Here is a 25859-nt window from a genome sequence, read left to right as displayed (position 1 = left end):
TCACTTCGCAAATTCGAGTTTTTAATTCGAATTAAGATGTAACATTTTTTTGAGAACTTTTTACTGTAGAAAAAAAAATTAAATGTGACATTTTTTAAAAACTTTTTACTGTAAAAACCTAAAATTAAAAACTCAAATCGGTAAAATAAACGAGACCTACCAAATGACTGTAAGTCCTAATTTTTCCACATTTCCCTCCTACCAAAACAAGCTCTTAATTCATAATGACACTAGAAATCCACATAATTGAAAAGAACAAAAATAAAAGAATATATATATGTTATTATCTCAAGTGTCGTCTTGTTTTTTACTCCATAAAAGAGAAAAACCAAGAGGGCAATTAATTTAGCTCTGAAATTTTCATTACAGGAGTACACGTTACAGGTCAAAAATTCAAAATAAACACTAGTACAAGGCTAATCAATCAGCCCTTTCAACATGGTCAAATTAGAAAGAACTAAAGTTGATGATCATGTTAGTTAAAAGTAAAATCCAGGACCAGTTGGTCCATTTTTGTGTAGTTCTATTCCATGCATTGAACTATGAATTGAATTCACATCAGATACTCAGCAAAAGCCACGTGGGTATGTTACATTGAGGGAACTGGGAAGGGAAGCAAAGGCTGGTGATGCCTTGTGTGTTGGGGTCAGTATGTAAAGCATATATTCCGATACATTGCATCCTGCAGAGACTGTATCCGGAGCATCTCATTCCAAGAACAAAAAGTTGGAAAAAGCCAAAACCATGATGAAATCTAACCTTCCGAGTTCTGAATCAGCCGCAGAGCCTGCTCTCATATCGCAATCAAAAAATTAGGCCTCAAGAAATTCCCTTCTATACGTCTTCTAGTTAATTAAGCAGAGAAATGCTATATCTTTTGGTATCATGATTCTCCTTTTTGGGGAAAATCAGTTATTGAGTATAAGGTGTTGGCAATGCCTTGGCATGTTGACTCTCCATCTCAAGAAGCATCAATGATTTTTGTCTCTGATACCTATTTCTCTTTGCATAAAGTGCTGCGAAGTAGGCATAAAGTATGAAATTATAGTCGAGTTATTAGTAGAGAAGTCCAAGTAGATGCATAATATCTAAACAGACATAAAATGCTTAAAATTCCTACGTGAGCCGCAGAATATGTTTGGTTGTCTGATGAAAAATTAGACGCCTACAAGCAGTTGCATGCTAAGAACTAGCATTAAATGAAATTGCATCTTAACAATAGAAGTATAATCCATAAGGAATGCATCAAGAAAGAGTCACTTTGGTAACTGAAAGTCGTACAACAATAGCAATCTTGTGATTTCTAAGATGGCAAAAAATCAAAATTTGACAGTGGAACACACTTGTAGTCCAAACAAGAAATCATATAACCAACAGGTTAGATGCCAAAAATTTCACCCCTTAAAAGACTGAAACAAAGAAAAGTAAGTAGTTTGTGAAGTGGAGATCCAAGTTATTGACAAAACCATCCTTCTTGAAGTGTTAAATAAGGAGGAACACTCCAATCATGCTCAAATAACCAAGCCAAGACAGTCATACGCCAACCAAAAGTTGAAACCATTTTTTTCCTCACAAGTGGAGCTTTTATTTCATTTTCTGCTTTTAAAGAACATTGAAACGCACCGTCTTCTCTTGCAATGTGCTTATTAGATTAAAAATAAAAAGACTAATACGAACAGATTATTGTCGTATCAACCGCAGGGGATACCAATATTCAGTTACCAATTCAAGATAGAAAAAGAATGGAGGAACTATTTTTTCTGAAAGAAAATAATTGGTAAAAACTTAAATAGACTGGAAAGCATACTTACACATCAAATCCTGAGGCAGTCCAAAGTCGTAATCATTTCTTCGCCTTCGAATGCAGAAGATGTACACAACTAACAACAGCACACAGAAAATGAGAGCACTCGATACTCCTATTGCAATTTTTCCCTTACTAGACAAGCCACCATTTTCCCAAAATAAAGGACAATTTGGTAAAGATGGCACTCCACATAACCCTTTGTTTCCAGAGAGACTGTCATAAAAAAAAAATGGAAAAAACATTATTGTCAATCTTCTTTTTAGTAAGTGGGCTCAATCATGTCTTACAAACGAGATTAAAAAGAAGAAGACAACAATGGAAAATCTCCGAACTTAGGACGCTCGTTAAAAAGTTTGAATTACTGAAAACTGGTTGTAATTTGTACTGTAGATACCCGTGAAGGAAAGGCTAAATATTTTTATACATACTTCTACAACTTCTAGATTGATGCAGGCAACGGAATTGTTCTTGTTTTTCAAATGTAGTAACTTAAAGAAAATTTAGGAAAATGTGTTCCATACAGTAACATGCACCAAAAGAAGTGAGATGCTACTTTTAACGAACAATCTGATGCAAGGCGTATGAAGAAGGGAGAAGAGACATTTAGGAAGAAAGGAAAGAGTAAAGAACTTAAGATAGAGAAGGCTCGCGTAATTTTAATTTAACTATCATTAATAAATAATCAAGGTCTGCATTTGTTCCTCATCACAATCTCTTTCCCCCAGAACAAGCACACAAAGGGAGAAGGAAGGTCAAAACTAGGGCAGAGCACACCACAGAATGCCTTTTGAAAGGAAGCCACAGAATGCCTTTTGAAAGGAAGCCACAGAATGCCTTTTGAAAGGAAGCCACCCACACCTGGGCAGCTGTCTTGTAAAAAGAGATCCAAGGTTCGCGAATCTATAAATATAATCTACGGTTATCGAGTTGACCACAGATACTTGCCACGGTATTCATAATTTCACATATTTGTTTATTTTGTCTTTTTAAAAGAATCGGAAATTAAGGCAGGATGGAAATATTATGACATACTCTATAGCTCCACCATGCACAGCAATTGAATATAGTTCCTCTGGTACTCGTCCTTCCAATAAGTTATCATTCAATAGCCTGTTAAAAGAAAATATGTTATAGAAGGACAATCAGAAAAATGTTTTTGGTTCAGCACATAAGTGGACAATTTAAACCTCCCTTTCAAATGGAGATGATTTCACTTTTTATCCCAATAGACAGTTCAAATCCCCTTTCAGAAAGTCAGATCAAATTCCCTTTTCAATGTATTAGGTTCAGCAAACAAATCGACAATTAAAGGGTCGGACTTAGAAGTATAGTGCAATTTGTCCCATTCAAATGGATATAAATGCTTATTTCTTTCTATTTCTAAGGGAACAGGTGGAGTAAAAGGAGAGTGGATTCGTTTGTTCATACCGCATAAAATATTCAGTTAATGTTTAGATGGTTTTAAGCAATTGTTCAGCATGTATTTCAATGATAATTTTCTTTTTATAAGAAAACTTCCTTACATTCAAAAATTGATCAAATACAAGGAAACATGTCTAGGAATAATCTAGAAATATAACTTGAATAATGAAATTAAGAATAACTTTTCAATTTGAACATATAAGTTTCAGAAATGCCAAGTGGATCATAATAAATAGGGGTAATACACTTACACAAGCTGCAGCGATGAAGTTGTTAAAGTTTCAGGTATGGATCCTGTGAACTGATTGTCTGACAAATCCCTACAGAGCACAAGGTCCCGGGGGAAAAAGTATATAATATAAAAGCATATATAACGAAAAAAAAAATGAAAAAAGAAAACATAAAAATGAAACCAAATAAAATATTGAACTAAGCTAACTAGGAAAAAATTTTCCTTTCAAACTTCAAAAGTGAAATAAATGGGCTATTTAAGAGTACAAGCAGATGAAAGAGTACCGCCCACACCCTTATCCTTTCATATATATATTTGTAGAACAGCACAAAAATCTTCAGAAAAAAAAGTAAAAAAAAAAAAAAAGACAGCTAAAAATTTAAAACATGTTAACTTTGACCATACGCTTTTCTAATAAGAAAAAGCCACATCTCCAACAAAGATGATGCATCAATCATAGATGAAATGAGATTTTTACATGTTAAAACTTAAAAAGAAAAAAAGAAAGTTTTGAAGCTCAAGTTAAAATTAAGTTAAAACCAGAACAAACCAAATATAATCATTACTATAATGTTATAACGCTGATACTTACATCCGAGACAAAGACTTTTCACCTAATCCAGATGGTAACGTGCCCTCCAAAGAATTAGAGCTCAAGTTACTACAAAACAATAAAAGAAATAGTTTCTAAATGATAAATTGCACGCATAAGAAGTGAATTATGCATTAAGTATACAATCAGAAACAACGGGGATGAAACCTAAACAAACATTATAGAAGAAACGTGCAGAATATAAAAGTAAAGGAGAGACAAAAAAAGCAATTTGACTGGTCTATTACTGAAAGAGTCGACCTCAGATAGTCAAATTCAATTACAACGCTTTCCATTCTCGAGACATGCGGTAGCAAAAATGTATCGATGTCAATCTACAAACAATTATCTAATCAAGAATGTTTATCATGGTTTCCAAACATGCATAAATACATTCTAGAAGATAGTAGATTCCAATCAAGAAAATCTATGCGAAGGTTTAGCCTTACTGCATTACTTGGAATCTGGCATAACATGCACGGTGTTCTTTGTCACCATAGTTTTGCTAGCCATACAAAAAAACTTGGATTAAGGCTAATTAGAGAGATTTTGTTCGTTCAGGTTATCAGAATCCATGACCGGACCAGTAAATAATGAAATTCTTATTGAAGAAAGAAAATCAAAAGAAAAAAGGTAGGTAATGCCACGAGTTTATAGAAGACATAGTATGTATGACTGATCAGCAGCAACAAAGATACATACCCCTGGATAAAGAAATATAGTGAGAAATAATAGCACAACATGCTCCCTCAACATTGCAAAGATAAGAAGTGAAAGGATGCTCAATGGTCAAAAAGTAGGCAGATGGTACTTACAGGCTTACCAAGTTTGACAAGAGACTAATCTGGTCACTGATATACCCTTTCAAACCTTGACTCCCAAGGTCTCTGAAATATATTGCAACAATCAAAATCAGGAGTGAATAAGTAATGGTTAAGATGAAAGCTTTGAAACAAAAATGGAAAATTAATGAAATAAGGCCAACATGAAGCAGCTTAAAAGATATTATCAATTGGCTGGTTGCTAAACTATATTAGTTATAATTCGATGTAGAAGTGGCACAATCATTCCTCCCAAAAATTACAATTGATAGGAGAGGCGCAATCAAATTCTTCAAACACCACTCAAGATGAGACTCGGGAATCCACCCCAAGCACTACTCGTTTGATCCTTTACTTCACGGAGTCCTTTAAGAATCCACGGGCGCACCCAACAGACAGGCTCATGCACTTCTTCAAGGCCCAAGACATGTAGCCCGCCCCCATGTTCAAGTATGCTCATGCATCATAATTTCTCATATAGTTTGGATCTGTAAGGTGCATTTGCTGCTCATCGATTAGTGAAAGGTTTATAATCGAGTGCTTCACCTTCACGTGCTATATCCTAATTCCGTTGTTTAGTCTTTCAAATCGATTAAGTCCTCCACAATAGTAGCCATTGGGAATCGAAATAGAAAGTAAAGTGGACGCTTACATTTGAGATATGACAAGGGCAGTCCCATTCTTGTTGACATGGCACGTAACTCCCTCCCAAGCATCCCAACTGGTTGGAGCACAAGGATCACCATTCCAACCCATTCTATCAGGAACACGAAGTGAGTCTTTCAATGCTCTCATAGCAAAAACTGCAGAAGAACACTCCATCAATACGCCTTATATTGAAAAAGAAGCTAACTGGTATTGAGGCATTATTTTGGCAATAAAAGATACTAGCAACTACATATGTAAGCCCAAAAATAGTTTTTATCTATTAATGCACGCCTTAACTTTTTACATAGACCACCATAGTCTTTTACTTCTACTTCCACCACTGCTGCTTGTTCATTTCTATACTAAAAAAGAAATTGTTCTAACTTTGGTTGCCGAGAAAGCAAAGAAACCAACCCTAAACTTCCCTTTTTTTTTTCCATTCAATTCTCATTGCTTAAGAGCTATAAAAGCCCAATAACTAGTAGTATTAGGCTTAAGCAAAACAAAAAAAAAAGGGTAGTACTATTAGGCTCCTTGAGGAAATATCTTTCCTTTTCTGGAACCCAAATACATACACTTCCCTGCATTTTCTCAACATCCAAACAAACTTTATAATCTTCAGGTCTTTTCCCAGTCATAATAAAATCCTTCCAAAAGAATTACAACTATTTTAATTACTACTTGTTTCACTCGTTAAGAAATTTGCCGGGATTAAAAGTGAAAGAAAACCAACTGTCCAACCAAACGCGATTTTAACAAGTCAAAGTCAATAACTTTTTCCAATCATGGAAATAATCACAATTATCCCCTTCTATTTCATCTCAAATCCTTTAAAAAAAAAGCATGGTGTTTGGAAGAGTGGAAAATTTCCTATACCTTGTTCGGGAACCGTGGCGAGATCAACCGGAACCAGCGCATAATTCTCTAGCCCACTGATCAACGCCGCTCCGGCCACCGTCGCAAGCTTCACAGTCAGAACCGTACTGCTCAGATTCTTCACCGTGTAATTCCAACTATACGCATGCAAGCTACCGACTTCCTTGAATATATCAATCTGCTTCACATTCTTCCCGTTGATCTCCAAATCGAACACTCTCTGTCCCGCCCTCGTCACGCCCGGATCGATCTCCGCGAAATGGAACCACAACAAGTAATCGAGCTTCGCGTCTACCGGCAATTCGTACACCAATGCCCCGGCACCGACAGCCTTCACCGCCGTCTGGAACAATTTCATCGGAAAATAGTTAGGGCTCCGCTCGGTCCCGGCGATAATCGTGCTCCTCGTGGTCACTTCCTTTGCGGACTTCTTTGTCTCCGGGGAAAGGAAATCGGCGTCGGACTGCCACGAACGTCCGAAGAGGTCAGTGTCGTTGCTGAATCCCGGTCCCCATTGTCCTGACCCCATGGATAGCCTGCCATAGTTGACTAGAGCGAAATCTCTTACGATTGAGCCGGAGTCGTACGACTCCGGATCGACCTGGACGAGCTCTAGAGTTCCAATTACAGGCGGATCAGTGGCAATGCTGTAGAAACAAACATCGGCCTGGCCGTCGGAGACGAAGGCGAAGAGATCGGAGTACGCGCCGGAGCGCGCGAGGTCCTCCGACCACGGCGACCGCCAGCTGAACACTACGGTGCCTTCGACGGAGGCGTCGAACGACGGAGAGTGAGACTTTCCGTCGTAGTTGTCGTACACCGTGAACGACCGTACATAGTACCTTCCGTTGGGGAGATTGGGGACTGCGTAGCAATTCTTCTTCCCGGACGACAAGGGGAAGTAGCGGAGCGTCTTCTCCTGCGAGTGGCGGAACCGGAGCGGCTCGGAGACGATCGCCGTCGAACCGCCGGTGAAGAACCTGTCCGAAAGCCACGAAGTGTTGAACTGGTCCGTCGAGTCGGTGGGTCCGCCGCAGTCTATGTGGTAGGAAATTCCTGCCGAAAAAAGAAAAACGAGACTTTTTACAGTTAATGACAGTTAAAAAGTTAGTTAACTTCTCAGAGCAAGTGCTGTGACTCACCGAAGGGATAGGATTGCGGCGGAGCGACGGCGGCGGAGGAGAAGGAAGAGAAAAGAAGTAGCGACAGAGAGAGGAGAAGAACTTCGGACATTGTTTTCTTTTTTCTTTTTTTTTTAGTTAATTTTTTTGTGGGGACTGAAATGGAAGCGAATTTTGTATAAAGGGAAAGAAAGAAAAAGAAGAGTGGCGAGATTTGCGGAGAAGAGAGTGTGTGTGAGAGCCAAAATTGGTGCTGGAAGTATAGTAGTGAAATGGGAGAAATTGCTATCTGGCTCTTTCTGGTCAAAATTTGGCCTTAATTGCTTTTGATAACGTTGAATCAGGACGCTGTTTATACTTGCTTTATTTTACACTTTAGTTAGATCAATTAGACAGACGTGATAGAAAGTCTACTCTATTGCTCAACCAAACTAATAATAAATTAAGAAATAAGGAGAAGTTAAAATTTTTTAAAAAATGTGATGTTTTATATTTTTATTAAATATTAAAAATTTTTAAAAAAATATCACAACTTAATTTAAATCGAGAACTTAAATCCGGAGAGTAAACGGGCCAAAGTTAATTACTTCAACTGCTTGGGATTCGCTTGATTTTTACATGGCAGTTAACAAGTGAGGGGAAAAAATGCATAATTATGATTTGAATATTTCTTTCTTTTAATATGTTAATATAAACACTGTCACATCAATGTAGATATGTTGAGCTACTGCAAAAGCATGGTTTTTCAGATAATAATGTTTTCTACTAACTACTTTCTTTTTTTTTTTTTTAAATGTAGAGGAGAAATTGACTTAAGGTAGGTGAATTATTAAAGCCTCATTTATTTTATAAATTTGAGTTTTTAATTTTAAGTTTTTATAATTAAAAATTTATAAAAAATATCACATTTAATTTTTTTATTACAGTTAAAAATTTTTAAAAAATATTATATCTCAATTTAAATTAAAAATTTAAATTTACAAAACGAATAAGGCGTAAAACATGATAAACTGGTGGCCACCTGGGGACCTCAAGATTGTAGAAATTGGTAAATATTGGACCCGTTTAGTTCGTTGATTTTAATTTTTAATTTGAGTTAAGATGTGATTTTATGTAAAAAAATTTTACTGTAATAAAAAAATTAAATGTGACTGTTTTTAAAAAAAATTTATTATAATAAAAATCAAATTCTAAATTTAAATTGGTGAAATGAATGAATGTTTTTAAGTCTCTGTGAGTGACCAATAAATAGGAAAATTTAAAAATTAAAAAAAAAGGGTTAGTTTGTACAATTCTAAACTTTGCACGTGAACACCCCACTAATGAAAACCAGAAATAGGGCAGCTACAACTGCACCAGAGAATTTCATTTCACCCCCAAGTGGCTAGACGAGACGATTGAAGCTGTTCACACTTTTGACAAGAAAATTGGCTAATTACGAAAACGATGGAAATTGTTTCTTGAAGAGCTTCTAGATTAGGAACGTGGGTGACAGCCTATACTTACGTCTGCACACTCCACTTTCCACGTCGTTTGTTATATTAAAATCTTCGTAAATATATCATGATTACATTTTTATTTTATTATAAGGGTTATTTGCACACCCATTCCACTTGTCTAATGAACATTAATGTTATGTTTTGTAAAATAGATAGAAAAGAGAAATAAAGAAAAAATGAAATACACAAGTGAAGAAAGTAAAATAATTTTTTTCATATTATTTAATAAAAGAAAAAAAAATTAAATTTAAAATATTTTATAATAATATTTTAATATAAATAAAAATATGATAAATGATAAAGATTAAAATTATTATTTTTTACTTTATTTATTTATTTAATTTTGTGTCACTTATTTTCTTTTTAAAATTAAAAAAATTAAAAATTAATGGGCATCATAGATTTTTATTTTTCTTCCTTTCTTATTTTTTCTCTACCAAACAACTTAAAATTTTATTTTTCTCTCTAAAATCTTTCATCTATTTTCTTTCCTCTATATTTTCTACCCTACCAAACACACTGTAAAAATTTTCACCACAGATCATACTATCTTAGGTCTCATTTATTTCACCGATTCAAATTTTCAATTCTAGTTTTACTGCAGTTAAAAACTCTCACAAAAATTATATCTAATTTTTTCTGCTATAGTTAAAAGTTCTAACATAAAATTACATCTTAACTCGAATTAAAAACTTGAATCTGCGAACTAAATGAGACCTTAATTCTTTGAATTTCTCTCATTCAAAACGAAAAAGAAAAATGGCATATTGGCTCCCATAGATGTTCTACGAGCGTAAAATTAAAATTAAATTTTGAGTTATTCACACTTATGCCCTAAAAACTTTAGAATCACTCCACTTTACTCTTAAATTTTAGAATCTCATAACTTTAGCTTAATTACCTTATCTCTTGAATGCATAGGAGTCTATTATACACTCTTCATCAACCCACCACAAAGTGTGGTACTTTTTCAAGTGAGACAAGTGAATAGTTTGGTCTTCACAGCACACTTTCTTCCATTTATCTTTGAACAATTCCCAACCCATACTAGATTTGTGAGTATCGCTACACAAGCATGTTTCAAATTATAACGAGTCACAATCCTAATCTTTATCCCATGTATGTAACAAGTAAAAATCTAAAACTGCCCCTAACTCCTTTTTTTTTTTTTTCAAGAAACAAAATTTATTTAGGTATTTTTGTAATAGCGTGATAAGTTTCAAACAAACCAAAATGTCATATAAAGTTATTATTGAACAATTTTTCATAATAATGAAAAATAAACGTAATGAATAGTATTATTCTTTTGTTTTCATATGGTAGGTGCTCGTTCAGTTTGCTAATTTGAGTTTTTAATTCGAGTTGAGATGTGATGTTGTGTGAGAGCTTTTTACTGTAGTAAAAAAATTAGATGTGACTGTTTCTGAGAGATTTTTACTGTAGTAAAACTCAAATTCTAAACTCGAATCAGCGGAAAGAACGGAATTTAGCATCCATGTAGGACCGTAGCTTCTTTTTCTTTCTCTCTCTGTTTTTTTTTTTTTGGGACCATCCAAGCAGAAAAATAGTTATTTGATTATAGGTATATACAAAATTTTTCTTCCTTAATTATGTATACTTGGTGAAATGTAAGGCGTTAATCATTTGGGCTAATGATTGAGATATAGCGGGGGAGGAAAATGACAGAAGCTGGGAATCCACCGAGTGTGCTAAACAGTACGTAGCAAATTTCTTTTTATAGTGCAAATTTCTTTTTATAGTGGGTTTGTGGAAATTTACTTTTCAAGAAAAAGATCTTCAACATTGTTGTAAAGTTTTTTGGTAAATTTGTAGTCCAAAGCCATTAAACTAATAAGGCAATTATCCTATTAACTATTTTTAGCATGATATGAAAATAATGGTTAGCTCGTTAAGCATGTCAAACAAGGAAGTTGTACAGAAAACTTGATATAATGTGACTCATTAATTAGATGTTATTGCAAATTTGGAGAAAATTAACACCAATTTAAAAAACTCACTTCTATGTCAGTTTTTATTGGAGTTGAAAAATGAAAAGTATTAGGTGCGTTTGGAATTGGTTTCAAAATGATTCTGTTTTTCATATGAAACTATAAATAAAAAGATTTTTAATCTCAAACAAAAATTATTTTTGAAAATGTGTTAGGTAGTTTTATTAAGAGATTGTTTATAGTATAAGAAAAAACTGAAACTCCATTTAGTTATACAATTTTTATTTTTAATTTAAGAGCACTTTGTTAGTTTATTTAAGCCCACACCTACTTACCTAAAAAAAAGGCATCCACCCAAAACTAAAAATGAAAAACGACTTAAATTCGTTTTCAGTTTTTAAGTCATTTTATACTAAACCGAAGCTATTTTTGTTTCCATTTTTTCACTTTTTTTCCTCCAAACGCGTTTTCCTCCTCAATCTCTTCTTTTTTATCTCAAAAATGTGAAAAATAAAAACAGAAATGATACCAAACACGCTCATAGTGCCACTCTTCCATAGACCAACAAATAAGTCAAATACTTCAAAAACATCTTAATTTTTGGCTATTAAATTGTATTAAATATAAAAGAAAAAGGATATTTAAGAAGAGATATATTTATATAAATTTATTCAGTAAATAATGTGTTGGTTAGAATGACAAAAGGAGAGTTTATTTGATAATGGCAGAAAAAATGAATTATAGGTAATTTTTCAGTCGTCATATATGTATTAAAAATTATTTGTTTAATATATTTTTTTAAATTTAATGTAATTTTAATAAGATATAATAGTTATAAATCGGTACTACGGTAGAGAGACCGACCAGAGAAAATCCTAAAAAAAAATTTAATAGTTATTTCCTAGGGAACATGTTTTCAACACATGATAATTATTTTATAATGGGTAAAATTGGACGATAAATACTCATTAAAACATTCTAGTTGCATTGATGCAGCAATCCGTTATTTCATATTTGACCACATTAAAATATGTTTAGATTCATAATTGCCCTTAAAAACATTTATTATTGCTATTCCATCTTGTATAGTAATATTGTTCAAACTTCTTTTTTCCTTTTTGTTAAGGAGATTTTCACTCCCGCAGTAGGATCACGCCACATGCCAATAATTCAAATTGAACCAGGACTGAGAAAAGCAATTCAGGCAAGACCGAGCAAACTAATCGATACCCCCACTCGATTGAGGGAAATGCATGGACCTTGATTGAGGGCCTAGATTGATATCGCCAGAGGATTCTAATGGATCGAAATAGACCGAGGTTGAGAAAAATGTGGGAACGACACATGTGAGGGGAAAACACTGTCCTAAAACTGAGACATGTGTTCCCCCTTCTTCCTAGACTAACACAACCAATAAGACTTAGACACGTATAAAGTGAATAACATAATTGAAAAGGACGTCTTAGGAGAACCCTTATTCGGAATAAATGGTGATGTGTCATGATCAAAGAAAAATAAGAAAATTCATCTGATTGATTGATCATGACGCTCACTGTATAAATAGAATGGGATAAAGCTTAACTGGGAGATCTCTCTTCTACTCTAGTTAATTTCAAAATATTTTTTATAGGACGTTTAATTTATGAATTAAAAGTTATAATTTATAAAGAATTAAAAATTATAATTTAAAATTAAAGATGAATTTTTAAAATAAACATTTCATTAATTTCTTCCATCATTCCTTTGTCCATGAATATTTTTCTGATTTGAGCGTCGAGTGTTTTGTACAGGATAATCTACATTGCCTTTCAGACGACAGAGTGACTAGAAAAAGGAGCAGAAAGAAGCTGATCAAACCCCCGAGACGATGTTTGGGAAACTGCACATACACTTTTATCTTTCCTTTCTTTTCAGACTAATTACGTTTAATATGGATTTAAATATAAAAAGGGTGCAAGAAAAACGGTGATGGCACAATTATAATCAACAAAACACACCAGGCTTTCGTGCAAGCTGCAAAGTGTGTTGGAACATAAAAGGCATAATGATGAACTGACGAGACATTTTATGAGGATTTTGCAAATAAAAAAATAGAAATGTGTGTGTCAAACTTAGAGCTCAATCAAGCTTATTTGAGTGATTATTTGAGTGATTAATGAGACGTTTAGTTAATAGATTTAAAATTATAATTTATAATTTTAATTTTTATGATAAAAATATTATAAAAAATTAATAATTATGATTCAAAATGAGAGACAAACTTTTAAAATAAACATCTCATAAGACTATGTAATTATTAAACAACTGTCAAATTTAGAATTCATTTCTGGAATTCCCTGCATATTCTTTAGCCTACAATTTAAATTCATTTTTTTGTATTAAAACTTTAGATTTTTTTTTTATTGAGCTTTTCTATTGACGAACGACAAAAAGGTCTTTTTTAGGATCCTTCATCGTTAAACTTACTTTAAAGACTCGAATTAAGCGAGGTAGCAATTGCCGAAGGGAAAGGCGACTTTTCGCCCCAACAAGTGCCAAGTAGATTGTGTGTTTGTTTATTTTTTGGCAGAGTAGCAGTACCAAATTTCGTTATGTTTTTTCCATTTCATTTACATAGGAAGGGAAAATAACAAAGATAGTGAGAGATATAATAGTAAAAATAAGAATTTGGTTTAGAAAACAAACGCACCAGAAGTTCCCTTCTACTCATTTATTATCCAAACTAAAAACAAAAAAAAACAAATTCAACAACGAATCTGCCAAAAGTGGACAAGCAATTATTTTGTCATTATTCATTAAAGTAATGCCAAGTTCATACTACACTTGTATGTTACTAAGGCCTCATTCATTTTACCGATTCGAATTTTCAATTTTAAGTTTTTACAGTAAAAAATTCTAAGAAAATGTAACATCTAACTTTTTTTACTACAGTAAAAAGTTCTCAAAAAATGTCGCATCTCAACTTAAATTAAAAACTCGAATCTGCGAAATAAACGGTCCCTAAGTATACAAACTCACGGCCTTTGCGGTTCATAATTGACCTTTTTTTTTTTTTTGTGCAGAATAGTTCATAGTATATATATATTAGGATTGAGGAAGAAAAATTATATCCACAGAAGGCACAACTGTTAAAGTATAAAATTATTATTGGCTCACCTCCTAATAATTTAAGTTTTTAGAATGGATTGGTAAACTAACATATGAGCAATTATGATTAGAATCCCACATTGGCTGAAAATATTGGTATGATCCACTTAATAAGGTGAGGGTAATCCTCCCCTAATAAACTGGTTTTGTTAGGTTGAATTAGGCATAATATCATTTGATTTATGTAAAAATTATCTAATATGTTTACTTAGTAGAAAGTAGAATTGCTGAACATAGTAATAGTTACATCTGATCCATGTAATTACTATTTTTTGTGTAATAAATAAATAATAAGTTTATAACATGTGAATATGAAAGATATATAAATAAATTTTGTACTCACTCTTTTTAGTATATACATGCGTAATGTCTCATTAGTCTGCTTTGGATCGTAGACCCACTGGTCATCTTTTAGCCTTTTAATGGTTTTTCCAGATGTTATTCCGGTTGTTGTTTTTTCTGGGCTTTATCCCTCCCTTGTATTTCTAACCCTTTTTGTGGCTTTTTCAGTATTATGTCTCCATTAGCACACAAAATAAATAAATAAATAAATAAAGTGCAAGAATCGATGTCGTCTTTTAACTCATTCCAGCCATATTGATGTAATGAGATCATTGAATTACCATCAGTCCTAATTTTGTAAATAAACACGTGATTAAATAGGAAAAAGAAACCCTACTCTTTCTTTTTCTTTTAGCTTTCAGGTGAACTAAACATACCCTAGATTTATTAACCTTAACAATAAGAATTTTACCAATATATTACTAAATTGACATTTTGCATTATAATCATTGGCTTATATCAGGTGAACTTATCAATGATTTATAGCATGTTAAACGCTAAAAGGAATGATTATGATCAATGAGGGTGAAAGGATTTTTTTTTTTTTTAATTCTCTGTTCTGTGTGAAGCTCATCAAACCATTGTTTTCAATTTTATCAGTAAACACATAATTTAATGAAAGATGAAACGTTTAAAATTTTCCTTCCTTTTTTTTTTTTTTTTTTTTTTTAATGTGAAGCAATTCAAATAAACACATCTATGAGTAGCCCTTTCGCTTTTTATATTTGAATTCTCACCAGAAAACAGATATAAATTTAACCAAATAGTTGGAAGATCTTGACTCTCACTTAACACAAACACTGAACTTTCGGTCACCCATTTTTATATTTTGGGCACGTAAATAAATTCAGACCCTAATTTGATAAATGGCTCTGACAAAAAGAGCGTAAAAAACTTTTAATTTGGCAAAAAATATATCTTCCACCTTCCAACTACTCTCATTAGTAATTTAATGCAACACATGCAGCCTGGGATCTGCTACAACGGAAAATGGGGGACCTCCTACAGCTTGTAATTTATTTTTCTAATAAAAAATTACTACAACTTTTAATTATAGTTCTATTGGTTATTTACTTACTTTGCTTAAGTATGTTTAATAAATAAAAACTATAAACTAATCATTCAATTTAATAATGTAATTAACTATTTGCTGTCTGTCTTGCTAGGCGGGTTGCACGGAATTTTTCCCGTGACATGCACTTTTTTCCGCTAATTGTTGCTTCCAATTAGGATCCCTTGGATATGTTATATTACTATTTTATAGTTCTAGTGTGAAGAAAGCCAAAATTTTGTAAGACATGTACAATTCCTGATCTTCAAGTGGCTATTTATATATGGTTTTTTGCTTTATAAGTCACTAATCTTTTCGTTCTAAACAACTTTTAGCCAGATCTAGATACGAACTTTGAGAAATATCAGAATATATACTTTATATGTTTTCAAAGCGTCTACATTAATTAGGCAACTATTTTTTAATTCAACTATTATAAAAACATAATTAAATTTGTAAAAGAAAGCTAGTTGGGATTAGATATATGTCACGCAAATATATATAACATATATGGACGTGTAAACACACACGTCAAGGAATCAATCACTGGTAATACCTTTCGCAACAGCCCAAAAAGAATCAGCATTTTGGTTGTGTCCCCATCAACATTAATTGATTTAATTTTGTGCATGGCAAAATATATAAATGCACTATGTGGGACAAATGTTACACTAGTCCAAAAACATATCATTAATTAGAGAGCTTGTTTCAGTTACATAACGTACCAATCTTATGCTCTAACATAATCTATTTTTTCTTTTTAATCATCATCAGTACTTATATTGGCAATAAAGGATCAATAAAAAACACCTCAATGTCCCACCAAAAAAAACAAAAAAACAAAAAAAAAAAAAACTTTAATGTTGGTTATTATTTGCTTCGGAAACCTGTAGAAATTCGCCTGTCACCAAAAAAAAAAAGAAACAGAAATTTTGTTTAGCAGAAATTCACAATGCATGCTGTTCAAACTAATTAATTAAAGGGAAAAGAAGACAAGAAATAAACATGAATCGCAGGATTTATAGGAAATAATGTTGTAAGTCATGGAAATTTTGTAAATTTAGATTTGAAAATGAAAACAATAGAGAATTTACCTTTAAGAGTACATGCGTATGGATTTTTATCTCTTATTCTTGATAAATACCATTTTATTAGTGTAATTATTTGATTAAAAATGTTATGAATCAAGAGTAAAGGATAAAAATCTTGACTCATGCACTTTTAAATAGTATTTATCAAAATTACTATTTAAAAATTCTAACACACAATTAAAGGTGAAAATTTAGACTGTCCAGCCTGATGACCAGAACGAGAATTCCCTAAAAGGGGAGGGTCTGGCCAATCTGGTCGTAAAGCCCAATGGGCCTAGCCCAGACTTTATAAAGTATTTTCTAAATTTTGTTGTTGTTGGAAATAGTAGAAAATATGTCAATATGAAAAGCTTAAGAAAATATATATGCTAATTTTTAGTTATAGAAATTAATAGGTTATAACTTGTCAAGTTATGGTTTATAACCAGATAAGTTATAAACAAATTTGTCAAGTTATGGTTCATAATCAGATAAGTTATGGATAAAAACTGTGAATAACTTGTCAAGTTATGGTTCATAACCAGATAAATTATGGACGAAAACAGTAATTTGACCTATTTATTAACTTATGTAAATTATTAACCTATTAATTTTAATTTATCTCAAATCTTGATTTATTTTCCTCTTTCTCCTTTTTTTTTTTTTTTTTTTTTTTTTTTAAAAGAGTGTTCGGGTGCTTTCTGGCTCAAAATATCGGCCCAACTAATCCCGGAGATTTGAGCCAGACTGGGCCTCAAATTGACAGTGACAGACCTCAGACTGATGGGAAACTTGCAGCTCTATGAATTATCTCTCTCTCCACTGATGGGAATGCATGTGGACTATGCTTGTGCATCATTGTCACTCGGCCTCACGATGGTAAAGATCATCACGAGACATCCTCGACCTCACGATGATTATCGTGAGCTGTAGGAAGCTCACGATGACAACCAACATAGCAAGTTATTTGAGATTCATGATGCAATGATCATCTCAAAGCCATGCAAGGATCGCAATGACGAACTCTCCTTTTGCCCAATCTGCCCTGACAAAGGCATACTTTCTGACAGTGTTATTGTGACCGGTGACAACAACATTAGGGTTAGAGAATAATATCTAGGGTTTGGAAAGTTAAGGAATAATTATTTCAATTTGAAAAGTTTAAAGATGTGAGGAGAGGAGAACTCCTTTTTTTTTTTTTTAAATTCATAAAAAATTAATATATTTACAAATTTTTAAAGACAAAGTAGTTTATTCACTGAATTAAAAATAACAAATATTAATTTTGTTTAAAATTTATAAATAAAACATTTACTAAGTAAATAAATAGTAGACAACAAAAAAGTTGAGTTTTCAAAAAAGAGAGACTCATTGTGAAAATTTTGACATCATTTTTATTTTATTTTATTTTATTTTTCAAAGATGAAAAATAAAAAGAATCAAAAAAATAGAATATTCATCAAAAAAATGATGCCGTTTGTTGCATTAATTCCTAAAAATTGTATATTAATTTTACAATGTAAAAAATAAATAAAAATGTAATACGCGGGTCGGGGCCTTTTTTATAGCGTTTTACTTTGTTTTGTCATTTTCTGGGCCATTTTTTGCAGGCAAGCCCAGAAAAATGTAAGGATCGTGTCTTCTATTTTCTATTTCTTTAATATTAAACTATTTTATTACTATTAAATTACTATATAAACTATTAATTTTATTACATCAAAAATAAAAAATAAAGAAAATCATAAAAAATAGAATATTCCTGAAAAAATGGTGCTGCTTATTCCATTAACTCCTAAAAATCATATATTAATTTTAAAATGCAAAGCATAAATAAAAATGTAAATTTTTTACCCATCCTGGCCCCTAGGCGCCCCACTACGCAGGCCGGGAGCTTTTTGACAGCGTTTTTTTTTGTCATTTTATGTTAAATAGATTCCCTTTTAGTTATAGTTATTTGAAATTCACAAAGATAAGACAAAAACAAAAGAATCGACCGTTCAAGTATTCAAAATTGTACGCTAAAAACGATATAAATAGGGAAATGTATATATATGTAAAATATATATTAAGTAGAATTATAATATAGGTGTAATAATACTATATATTCATATTGCAGGCAAGCCTAAAAAAATGTATGGATCGTGTATGCAAAATTTTATAATTTTTTGACATCATTTTTATTTTATTTTATTTTTAAAATACAAAAAATAAAGAAAATCATAAAAAATAGAATATTCATAAAAAAATGGTGTCGTTAAATGTATTCATTCCTAAAAATCGTATACTAATTTTAGAATGCAAAACATAAATAACAATATAAAGTTTTGACCCATCCCAGCTCCTTGGCGCCACACTATGCGGGCCGTGGGCTTTTTGACAGCGTTTTACTTTTTTTTGTGGCCATTTTTTGCAGGCAAGCCCAGAAAAATGTAAGGTTCGTGTCTGCAGAATTTTATAATTTTTTTGACGTCGTTTTTATTTTATTTTATTTTTTAAAGATGAAAATAAAGAAAATCATAAAAAAATAAAATATTCAACAAAAAATGGTGCCGCTTGTTGCATTAATTCCTAAAAATCATATACTAATTTTAGAATGCAAAATATACAAAAAAAATATAAATTTTTAACCCATCCCGGCCTCTAGGCGCCCCACTAAGCGGACCGGGGGCTTTTTGACAACATTTTACTTTTTTTGTCATTTTTAGGGCCATTTTTTGCGGGCATGCCCAGAAAAAATGTAAGGATCGTGTCTGCAACATTTCATAATTTTTTGGACGTCGTTTTTTATTTTATTTTATTTTTTCAAAAATGAAAAATAAAGAGAATCATAAAAAATAGAATATGCTTCAAAAAATGGTGCCGTTTGTCGCATTAATTCCTAAAAATTATATGTTGATTTTAGAATGTAAAATTTAATTAAAAATATAAATTTTTGACATATCTCGTCCCTTGGGCGTCCCACTACCTGGGCCGGGGGCTTTTTGACAGCGTTTTAGTTTTTTTTGTCATTTTCTGGGGCCATTTTTTGCAGGCATGCCCAGAAAAATATAAGGATCGTGTCTGCAAAATTTCAAAACATTTTGACATTATTTTTATTTTATGTTAATTTTTAAAGACAATAAATAAAGAAAATCATAAAAAATAGAATATACTTCAAAAAATTGTGCCGTTTGTTGCATTAATTCCTAAAAATAATATATTACTTTTGGAATGCAAAATTTAAATAAAAAAGAAAATTTTTTACACAGTCCGGCCCCTAGGCTCCCCACTATGCGGACCGGGGACTTTTTGACCGCGTTTTACTTTTTTGTCGTTTTCAAGGGCCATTCTTTCCAGGCATGCCCAGAAAAATGTAAGGATCGTGTCTGTAAAATTTCAAATCTTTTTGACATCATTTTTTTATTTTATTTTTCAATGACAAAAAATCGTAAAAAATAGAATATTCATTAAAAAATGGTGTCGCTTGTTAAATTAATTCCTAAAAATAGTTTATTAATTTTAGATTGTTAAATATAAATAAAAATGTAAATTTTTGACCCATCACGGCCCCTGGGCTTCCCACTACGCGGATCGGGGGCTCTTTGACAGTATTTTACTTTTTTTGTCATTTTCTAGAGCCATTTTTTGCAGGCATGCCTAGAAAAATGTAAAGACTGTGTCTCAAAATTTCAGTTCTTTTTTACATCACTTTTATTTTATTTTATTTTATTTTTCAATGATGAAAAATAAAGAAAACAGTAGAACACAGAATAGTCATCAAAAAATGGTGCCGCTTATTAAATTAATTCCTAAAAATATTATATAAATTTTAGATTGTAAAACATAAATAAAAATGTAAATTTTTGCCCATCCCGGCCCCTAGGCGGCCCACTACACGGGCCGGATCCTTTTTGACAGCGTTTTACTTTTTTTTGTAAGTTTTTGTGGCCATTTTTTACAGGCAAGCCCAAAAAAATATAAGGATCGTGCCTGTAAAATTTCATAATTTTTTTATGTCGGTTTTATTTTATTTTATTTTTTGAATATAAAAAATAAGAAAAATCATAAAAAATAGAATATTCATCAAAAAAATAGTGCCGCTTGTTGCATTAATTCTGAAAAATCGTATATTAATTTTAGAATGCAATATAGAAATAAAAATATAAATTTTTGACCCAACCCGGCCCCTGGGCGCCCCACTATGCGGGTCGGGGGTTTTTTGACAGTGTTTTTCTTTTTTTTTTTGCCTTTTTTGGTTGCTATTTTTCGCAAGCTTGCCCAGAAAAATGTAAGGATCGAATCTGTAAAATTTCAAAATACTTTGACATCATTTTTATTTTATTTTATTTTTCAAAGATGAAAAATAAAGAAAATCATAAAAAATAGAATATTCTTCAAAAAATTGTGTCGTTTGTTGCGTTAATTCATAAACATCATATATTAATTTTATAATGCAAATTTTAAAGAAAAAAATAAAATTTTGTCCCATCCCGGCCCCTGGGCTCCCCACTAGCGGGCCGGGGACTTTTTGATAGCATTTTACTTTTTTCTGACATTTTCTAGGGCCATTTTTACAGGCATACCTAAAAAAATGTAAGGGTTGTGTCTGCAACATTTCAGATCTGTTTGACATCATTTTTATCTTATTTTACTTTTCAAAGATGAAAAATAAAGAAATAGTAAAAAATAGAATATTAATCAAAAGATGGTGCCGCTTATTGTATTATTTCCTAAAAATCATCTATTAATTTTAGATTACAAAGCATAAATAAAAATGTAAATTTTTTATCCATCCCGGCCCCTGGGTGCCCCACTACATTGGCCGGGGGCTTTTTGACAGTGTTTTACAATTTTTTGTTATTTTTGGTTGCCATTTTCTGCAGCCATACCCAGAAAAATGTAAGGATGGTCGCTTCTAAATTTCAGAACATTTTGATATCATTTATATTTTATTTTATTTTTCAAAGATGAAAAATAAAGAAAATCATAAAAAATAGTATAGTCTCCAAAAAAAGGTTGCCGTTAGTTGCTTTAATTTCTAAAAATCGTATATTGATTTTATAACGCAAAATCTAAATAAAAATGTAAATTTTTTACCCATCCCGACCCCTAGGCATCCCACTACGCGGTTCGTGGGCTTTTTAACAGCGTTTTATTTTTTTTGTCATTTTATGGGGTAATTTTTTGCAGGCATGTCCAGAAAAATGTAAGGATCATGTGTGAAAAATTTCAGATCATTTTGACATCATTTTTATTTTATTCTATTTCTCAAAGACGAAAAAGAAAGAAAATCATAAAAAATAGAATATTCATAAAAAATGGTGCTGCTTGTTAAATTAATTCCTAAAAATAGTATATTAATTTTAGAATGTAAAACATAAATAAAAATGTAAATTTTTTACCCATCCCGCCTCCTTGGCGTTTTTGGACAGCGTTTTACTTTTTCTTTGTCATTTTTTATGGCCATTTTTTGTAGGCAAGCCCAAAAAAATGTAAGGATCGTGTCGGTAAAAGTTCATAATTTTTTGACGCCATTTTTATTTTATTTTATATTTCACATATGAAAAATAAGAAAAATCATAAAAAATAGAATATTCATCAAAAAATAGTGCCGCTTGTTGCATTAATTATGAAAAATCGTATATTAATTTTAGAATGCAAAACATAAATAAAAATATAAATTTTTGACCCACCCCGGCCACTGGGTACCCTACTACGCAGGCTGGGGGCTTTTTGACAGTGTTTTTATTTTTTTTACCCTTTCTAGTTGCTATTTTTCCCTGCCATGCCCAGAAAAATGTAAGGATCGTGTATGCAAAATTTCAGAACATTTTCACATCATTTTTATTTTATTTTACAAATACGAAAAATAAAGAAAATAATAAAAAATAGAATTTTCTTCAAAAAATTGTGCCGTTTGTTGTATTAATTCCTAAAAATCATATACTAATTTTAGAATGAGAAATTTAAATAAAACAGTAAATTTTTGACCCATCCCGGTCCCTAGGTGCCCCACTATGCGGGTTGGGGTTTTTTTTATAGTGTTTTACTTTTTTTTTTTCATTTTCTTGGCCGATTTTTTGCAGGCATGCCCAGAAAAATGTAAGGATTGTGTATGCAAATTTCAGATGTTTTTCACATCATTTTTATTTTATTTTATTTTTCAAAAAGGAAAATAAAAAAAATCATAAAAAATAGAATAATAATGACAAAATGATGCCGCTTCTTGCATTAATTCCTCAAAATTATATATTAATTTTAGAATGCAAAACATAAATAAAAATGTAAATTTTTAAGCCATCGCGACCCTTGGGTGCCCCACTACGCGGGCGGATGGCTTTTTGAGAGCATTTTACTTTTTTGTCACTTTTGGTTGCCATTTTTTGCAGGCAGGCACAGAAAAATGTAAGGATCGTGTCTACAAAATTTTAAAATATTTTGACATCATTTTTATTTTATGTTATTTTTCAAAGATGAAAAATAAAGAAAATCATAAAAAATAGAATATTCTTCAAAAAATTGTACCGTTTGTTGCATTAATTTCTAAAAATCGTATATTAATTTTGGGATGCAAAATTTAAATAAAAAAAGTAAATTTTTTACCCAACCCGGCCCATGTACTACCAACTACGCGGGCCGGAGGCTTTTTGACAGCGTTTTACTTTTGTTGTCATATTCTAGGGTTATTTTTTGTAGGCATGCCCAGAAAAATGTAAGGATCGTGTCTGCAAAATTTCAGATCTTTTGGACATCATTTTTTTATTTTATTTTTCAAATACGAAAAATAAAAAAAATAGTAAAAAATAGGAAAAAATAGAATATTCATCAAAAAATGGTGCTGCTTGTTAAAGTAATTCCTAAAAATAGTATATTAATTTTAGATTATAAAATATAAATAAAAATCAAAATTTTTGACCCACCTCGGCCCTTAGAAGCCCACAACGCGGGCCGGGGGCTATTTGATAGTGTTTTACTTTTTTTTTGTTATTTTTGGTTGCCATATTCTGCAACCATACCTAGAAAAATGTAAAGATCGTGTCTGCAAAATTTTAAAATTTTTTGACATCATTTTTATTTTATTTTTGAAAAAATGGTGCCGTTGGTTGCATTAATTTCTAAAAAACATATCAAAATTTTAGAATGCAAAATTTAAAAAAAAATATAAATTTTTGACCTATCACGGCCTCTGGGCGTCCCACTATGCGGCTTAGGGGCTTTTTAACAGCGTTTTACTTTTTTTTATCATTTTCTATGACCATTTTTTGCAAGCTTGCCCTGAAAAATGTATGAACCGTGTCTGCAAAATTTTAGATCTTTTTGACATCATTTTTATTTTATTTTATTTTTCAATGACAAAAAATAAAGAAAACAGTAAAACATAGAATATTTAACAAAAAATGGTGCCACTTGTTAAATTAATTCTTAAAAATAAAGAAAACAGTAAATTTTTGACCCATCCCGGCCCCTAGGCCTCCCACTACGCGGGTCGAAGGCGTTTTGACAGCGTTTTACTTTTTTTTAATCATTTTTTGTGCCCATTTTTTGCAGGCATGCCCAAAAAAATGTAAGGATCGTGCCTGTAAAATTTCATAATTTTTTTATGTCAGTTTTATTTTTATTTTTTTTGAATATGATAAATAAGGAAAATCATAAAAAATAGAATATTCATCAAAAAATGGTGCCGCTTGTTGTATTAAATCTGAAAAATCATATATTAATTTTGGAATGTAAAATGTAAATAAAAATATAAATTTTTGACCCAACTCGGCCCTTGGGCGCCTCACTACGCGGGCTGGGGGTTTTTTGACAGTGTTTTTCTTTTTTGCCCTTTTTGGTTGCTATTTTTCGCAGGCTTGCCCATAACAATGTAAGGATCGAATTTGTAAAATTTCAGAACATTTTGATTTCATTTTGATTTTATTTTATTTTTCAAAGATGAAAAGAAAAGAAAATAAAAAAAAATAGAATAGTCTTCAAAAGATGGTGCCGTTAGTTGCACTAATTTCTAAAAATCATATATTAATTTTAGAATGCATAATTTAGATAAAAATATAAATTTTTGACCCATCTCGGCCCCTGGGCATCCCACTACGCAGGTCGGGGGCTTTTGAGAGCGTTTTATATTTTTTTTGGTCATTTTCTAGGGTCATTTTTTACAGGCATGCCCAAAAAAATGTTAGGATTGTGTCCGCAAAATTTCAGATCTTTTTGACATCATTTTTATTTTATTCTATTTTTCAAAGACAAAAAATAAAGAAAATCATAAAAAAATGAATATTCATCAAAAAATGGTGCTGCTTGTTAAATTAATTCATAAAAATAGAATATTAAATTTAGAATATAAAACATAAATAAAAATATAAATTTTTGACCCAATCCGGCCCAGGGCACCCCACTACGCGTTCCGGGGGCTTTTTGATAGTGTTTTACTTTTTTTTTTTTGCATTTTCTGGGTCCACTTTCTGCAGGCATCCCCAGAAAAATGTAAGGATGGTCTCTACAAAATTTTAGAAGGTTTTGACATCATTTTTATTTTGTTCTATTTATCAAAGATGAAAAATAAAGAAAATGATAAAAAGTATAATAATCTTCAAAAAATGGTGCCGTTAGTTGCATTAATTTCTAAAAATTGTACATTAATTTTAGAATGCAAAATCTAAATAAAAATGTAAATTTTTTACCCATCCCGGCCCTTGGGCATCCCATTATGCGGGTCGAGGGCTTTTTGACAGCGTTTTATTTTTTTCTGTCATTTTCTGGGGCCATTGTTTGCAGGCATGCCCTGAAAAATGTAAGGATCGTGTCTGCAATATTTCTGATCTTTTTGACATCATTTTTATTTTATTCTATTTTTCAAAGACGAAAAATATAAAAATTATAAAAAAAGAATATTCATCAAAAAATGGTGCCGCTTGTTAAATTCATTCCTAAAAATAGTATATTAATTTCTGAGTGTAAAACATAAATAAAATTATAAATTTTTTGCCTATCTCGGCCCCTGAGCGCCCCACTACGGGGGCCGAAGGCTTTTTGACAGCATTTTACTTTTTTGTCATTTTTTGTGGCCTTTATTTACATTCAAGCCCATTGATTAGTGCATGAAAATGCACCATAAATATTGCTTTTGATTTATATAATATTAAAATATTTAAGCTTTAATTAAACAAATCCATTATTTTTATTCATAATATTTTTAATTGGAATTTGTCTAGTTTTTGCTTAATTATTTGCAGATAAAAAGCAGTGTAAAAAAGCTACACAAAAATAAGCCATGAAAGCCATGTTTTCAACTACCCGGAGCCA

At 31.6% G+C, this 25859-nt stretch overlaps 1 protein-coding gene across 2 annotated transcripts; it reads right to left on the bottom strand.

Moving 5' to 3' along the window:
• Nucleotides 1-299: 299 nt before the first annotated feature.
• Nucleotides 300-7860, bottom strand: LOC21405754 (putative leucine-rich repeat receptor-like serine/threonine-protein kinase At2g14440). Of its 2 annotated transcripts, XR_002901952.1 has the most exons (10): nucleotides 7541-7860; nucleotides 6399-7454; nucleotides 5527-5677; nucleotides 4869-4940; nucleotides 4054-4122; nucleotides 3481-3549; nucleotides 2840-2917; nucleotides 1812-2020; nucleotides 760-1016; nucleotides 300-691 (listed from the first exon to the last, which is right to left on the bottom strand). XR_002901952.1 is itself a non-coding variant. In XM_024163645.1 (9 exons), exons 1-9 carry the CDS (start codon nucleotides 7629-7631, stop codon nucleotides 913-915), a joined length of 1899 nt encoding a protein of 632 aa, XP_024019413.1. In that variant the 5' UTR covers nucleotides 7632-7860; the 3' UTR covers nucleotides 300-912. The 2 variants fall into 2 exon arrangements, 1 of the variants encoding a protein (XP_024019413.1); XM_024163645.1 differs by having other exon boundaries at nucleotides 300-1016.
• Nucleotides 7861-25859: the final 17999 nt, after the last annotated feature.

This window comes from Morus notabilis, unplaced genomic scaffold, assembly GCF_000414095.1.
Source record: "Morus notabilis unplaced genomic scaffold, ASM41409v2 Scaffold538, whole genome shotgun sequence".
Taxonomy (NCBI): domain Eukaryota; kingdom Viridiplantae; phylum Streptophyta; class Magnoliopsida; order Rosales; family Moraceae; genus Morus; species Morus notabilis.
Note: the sequence above shows the minus strand (reverse complement) of the source record. Positions and strands in the feature narration are given on the sequence as shown.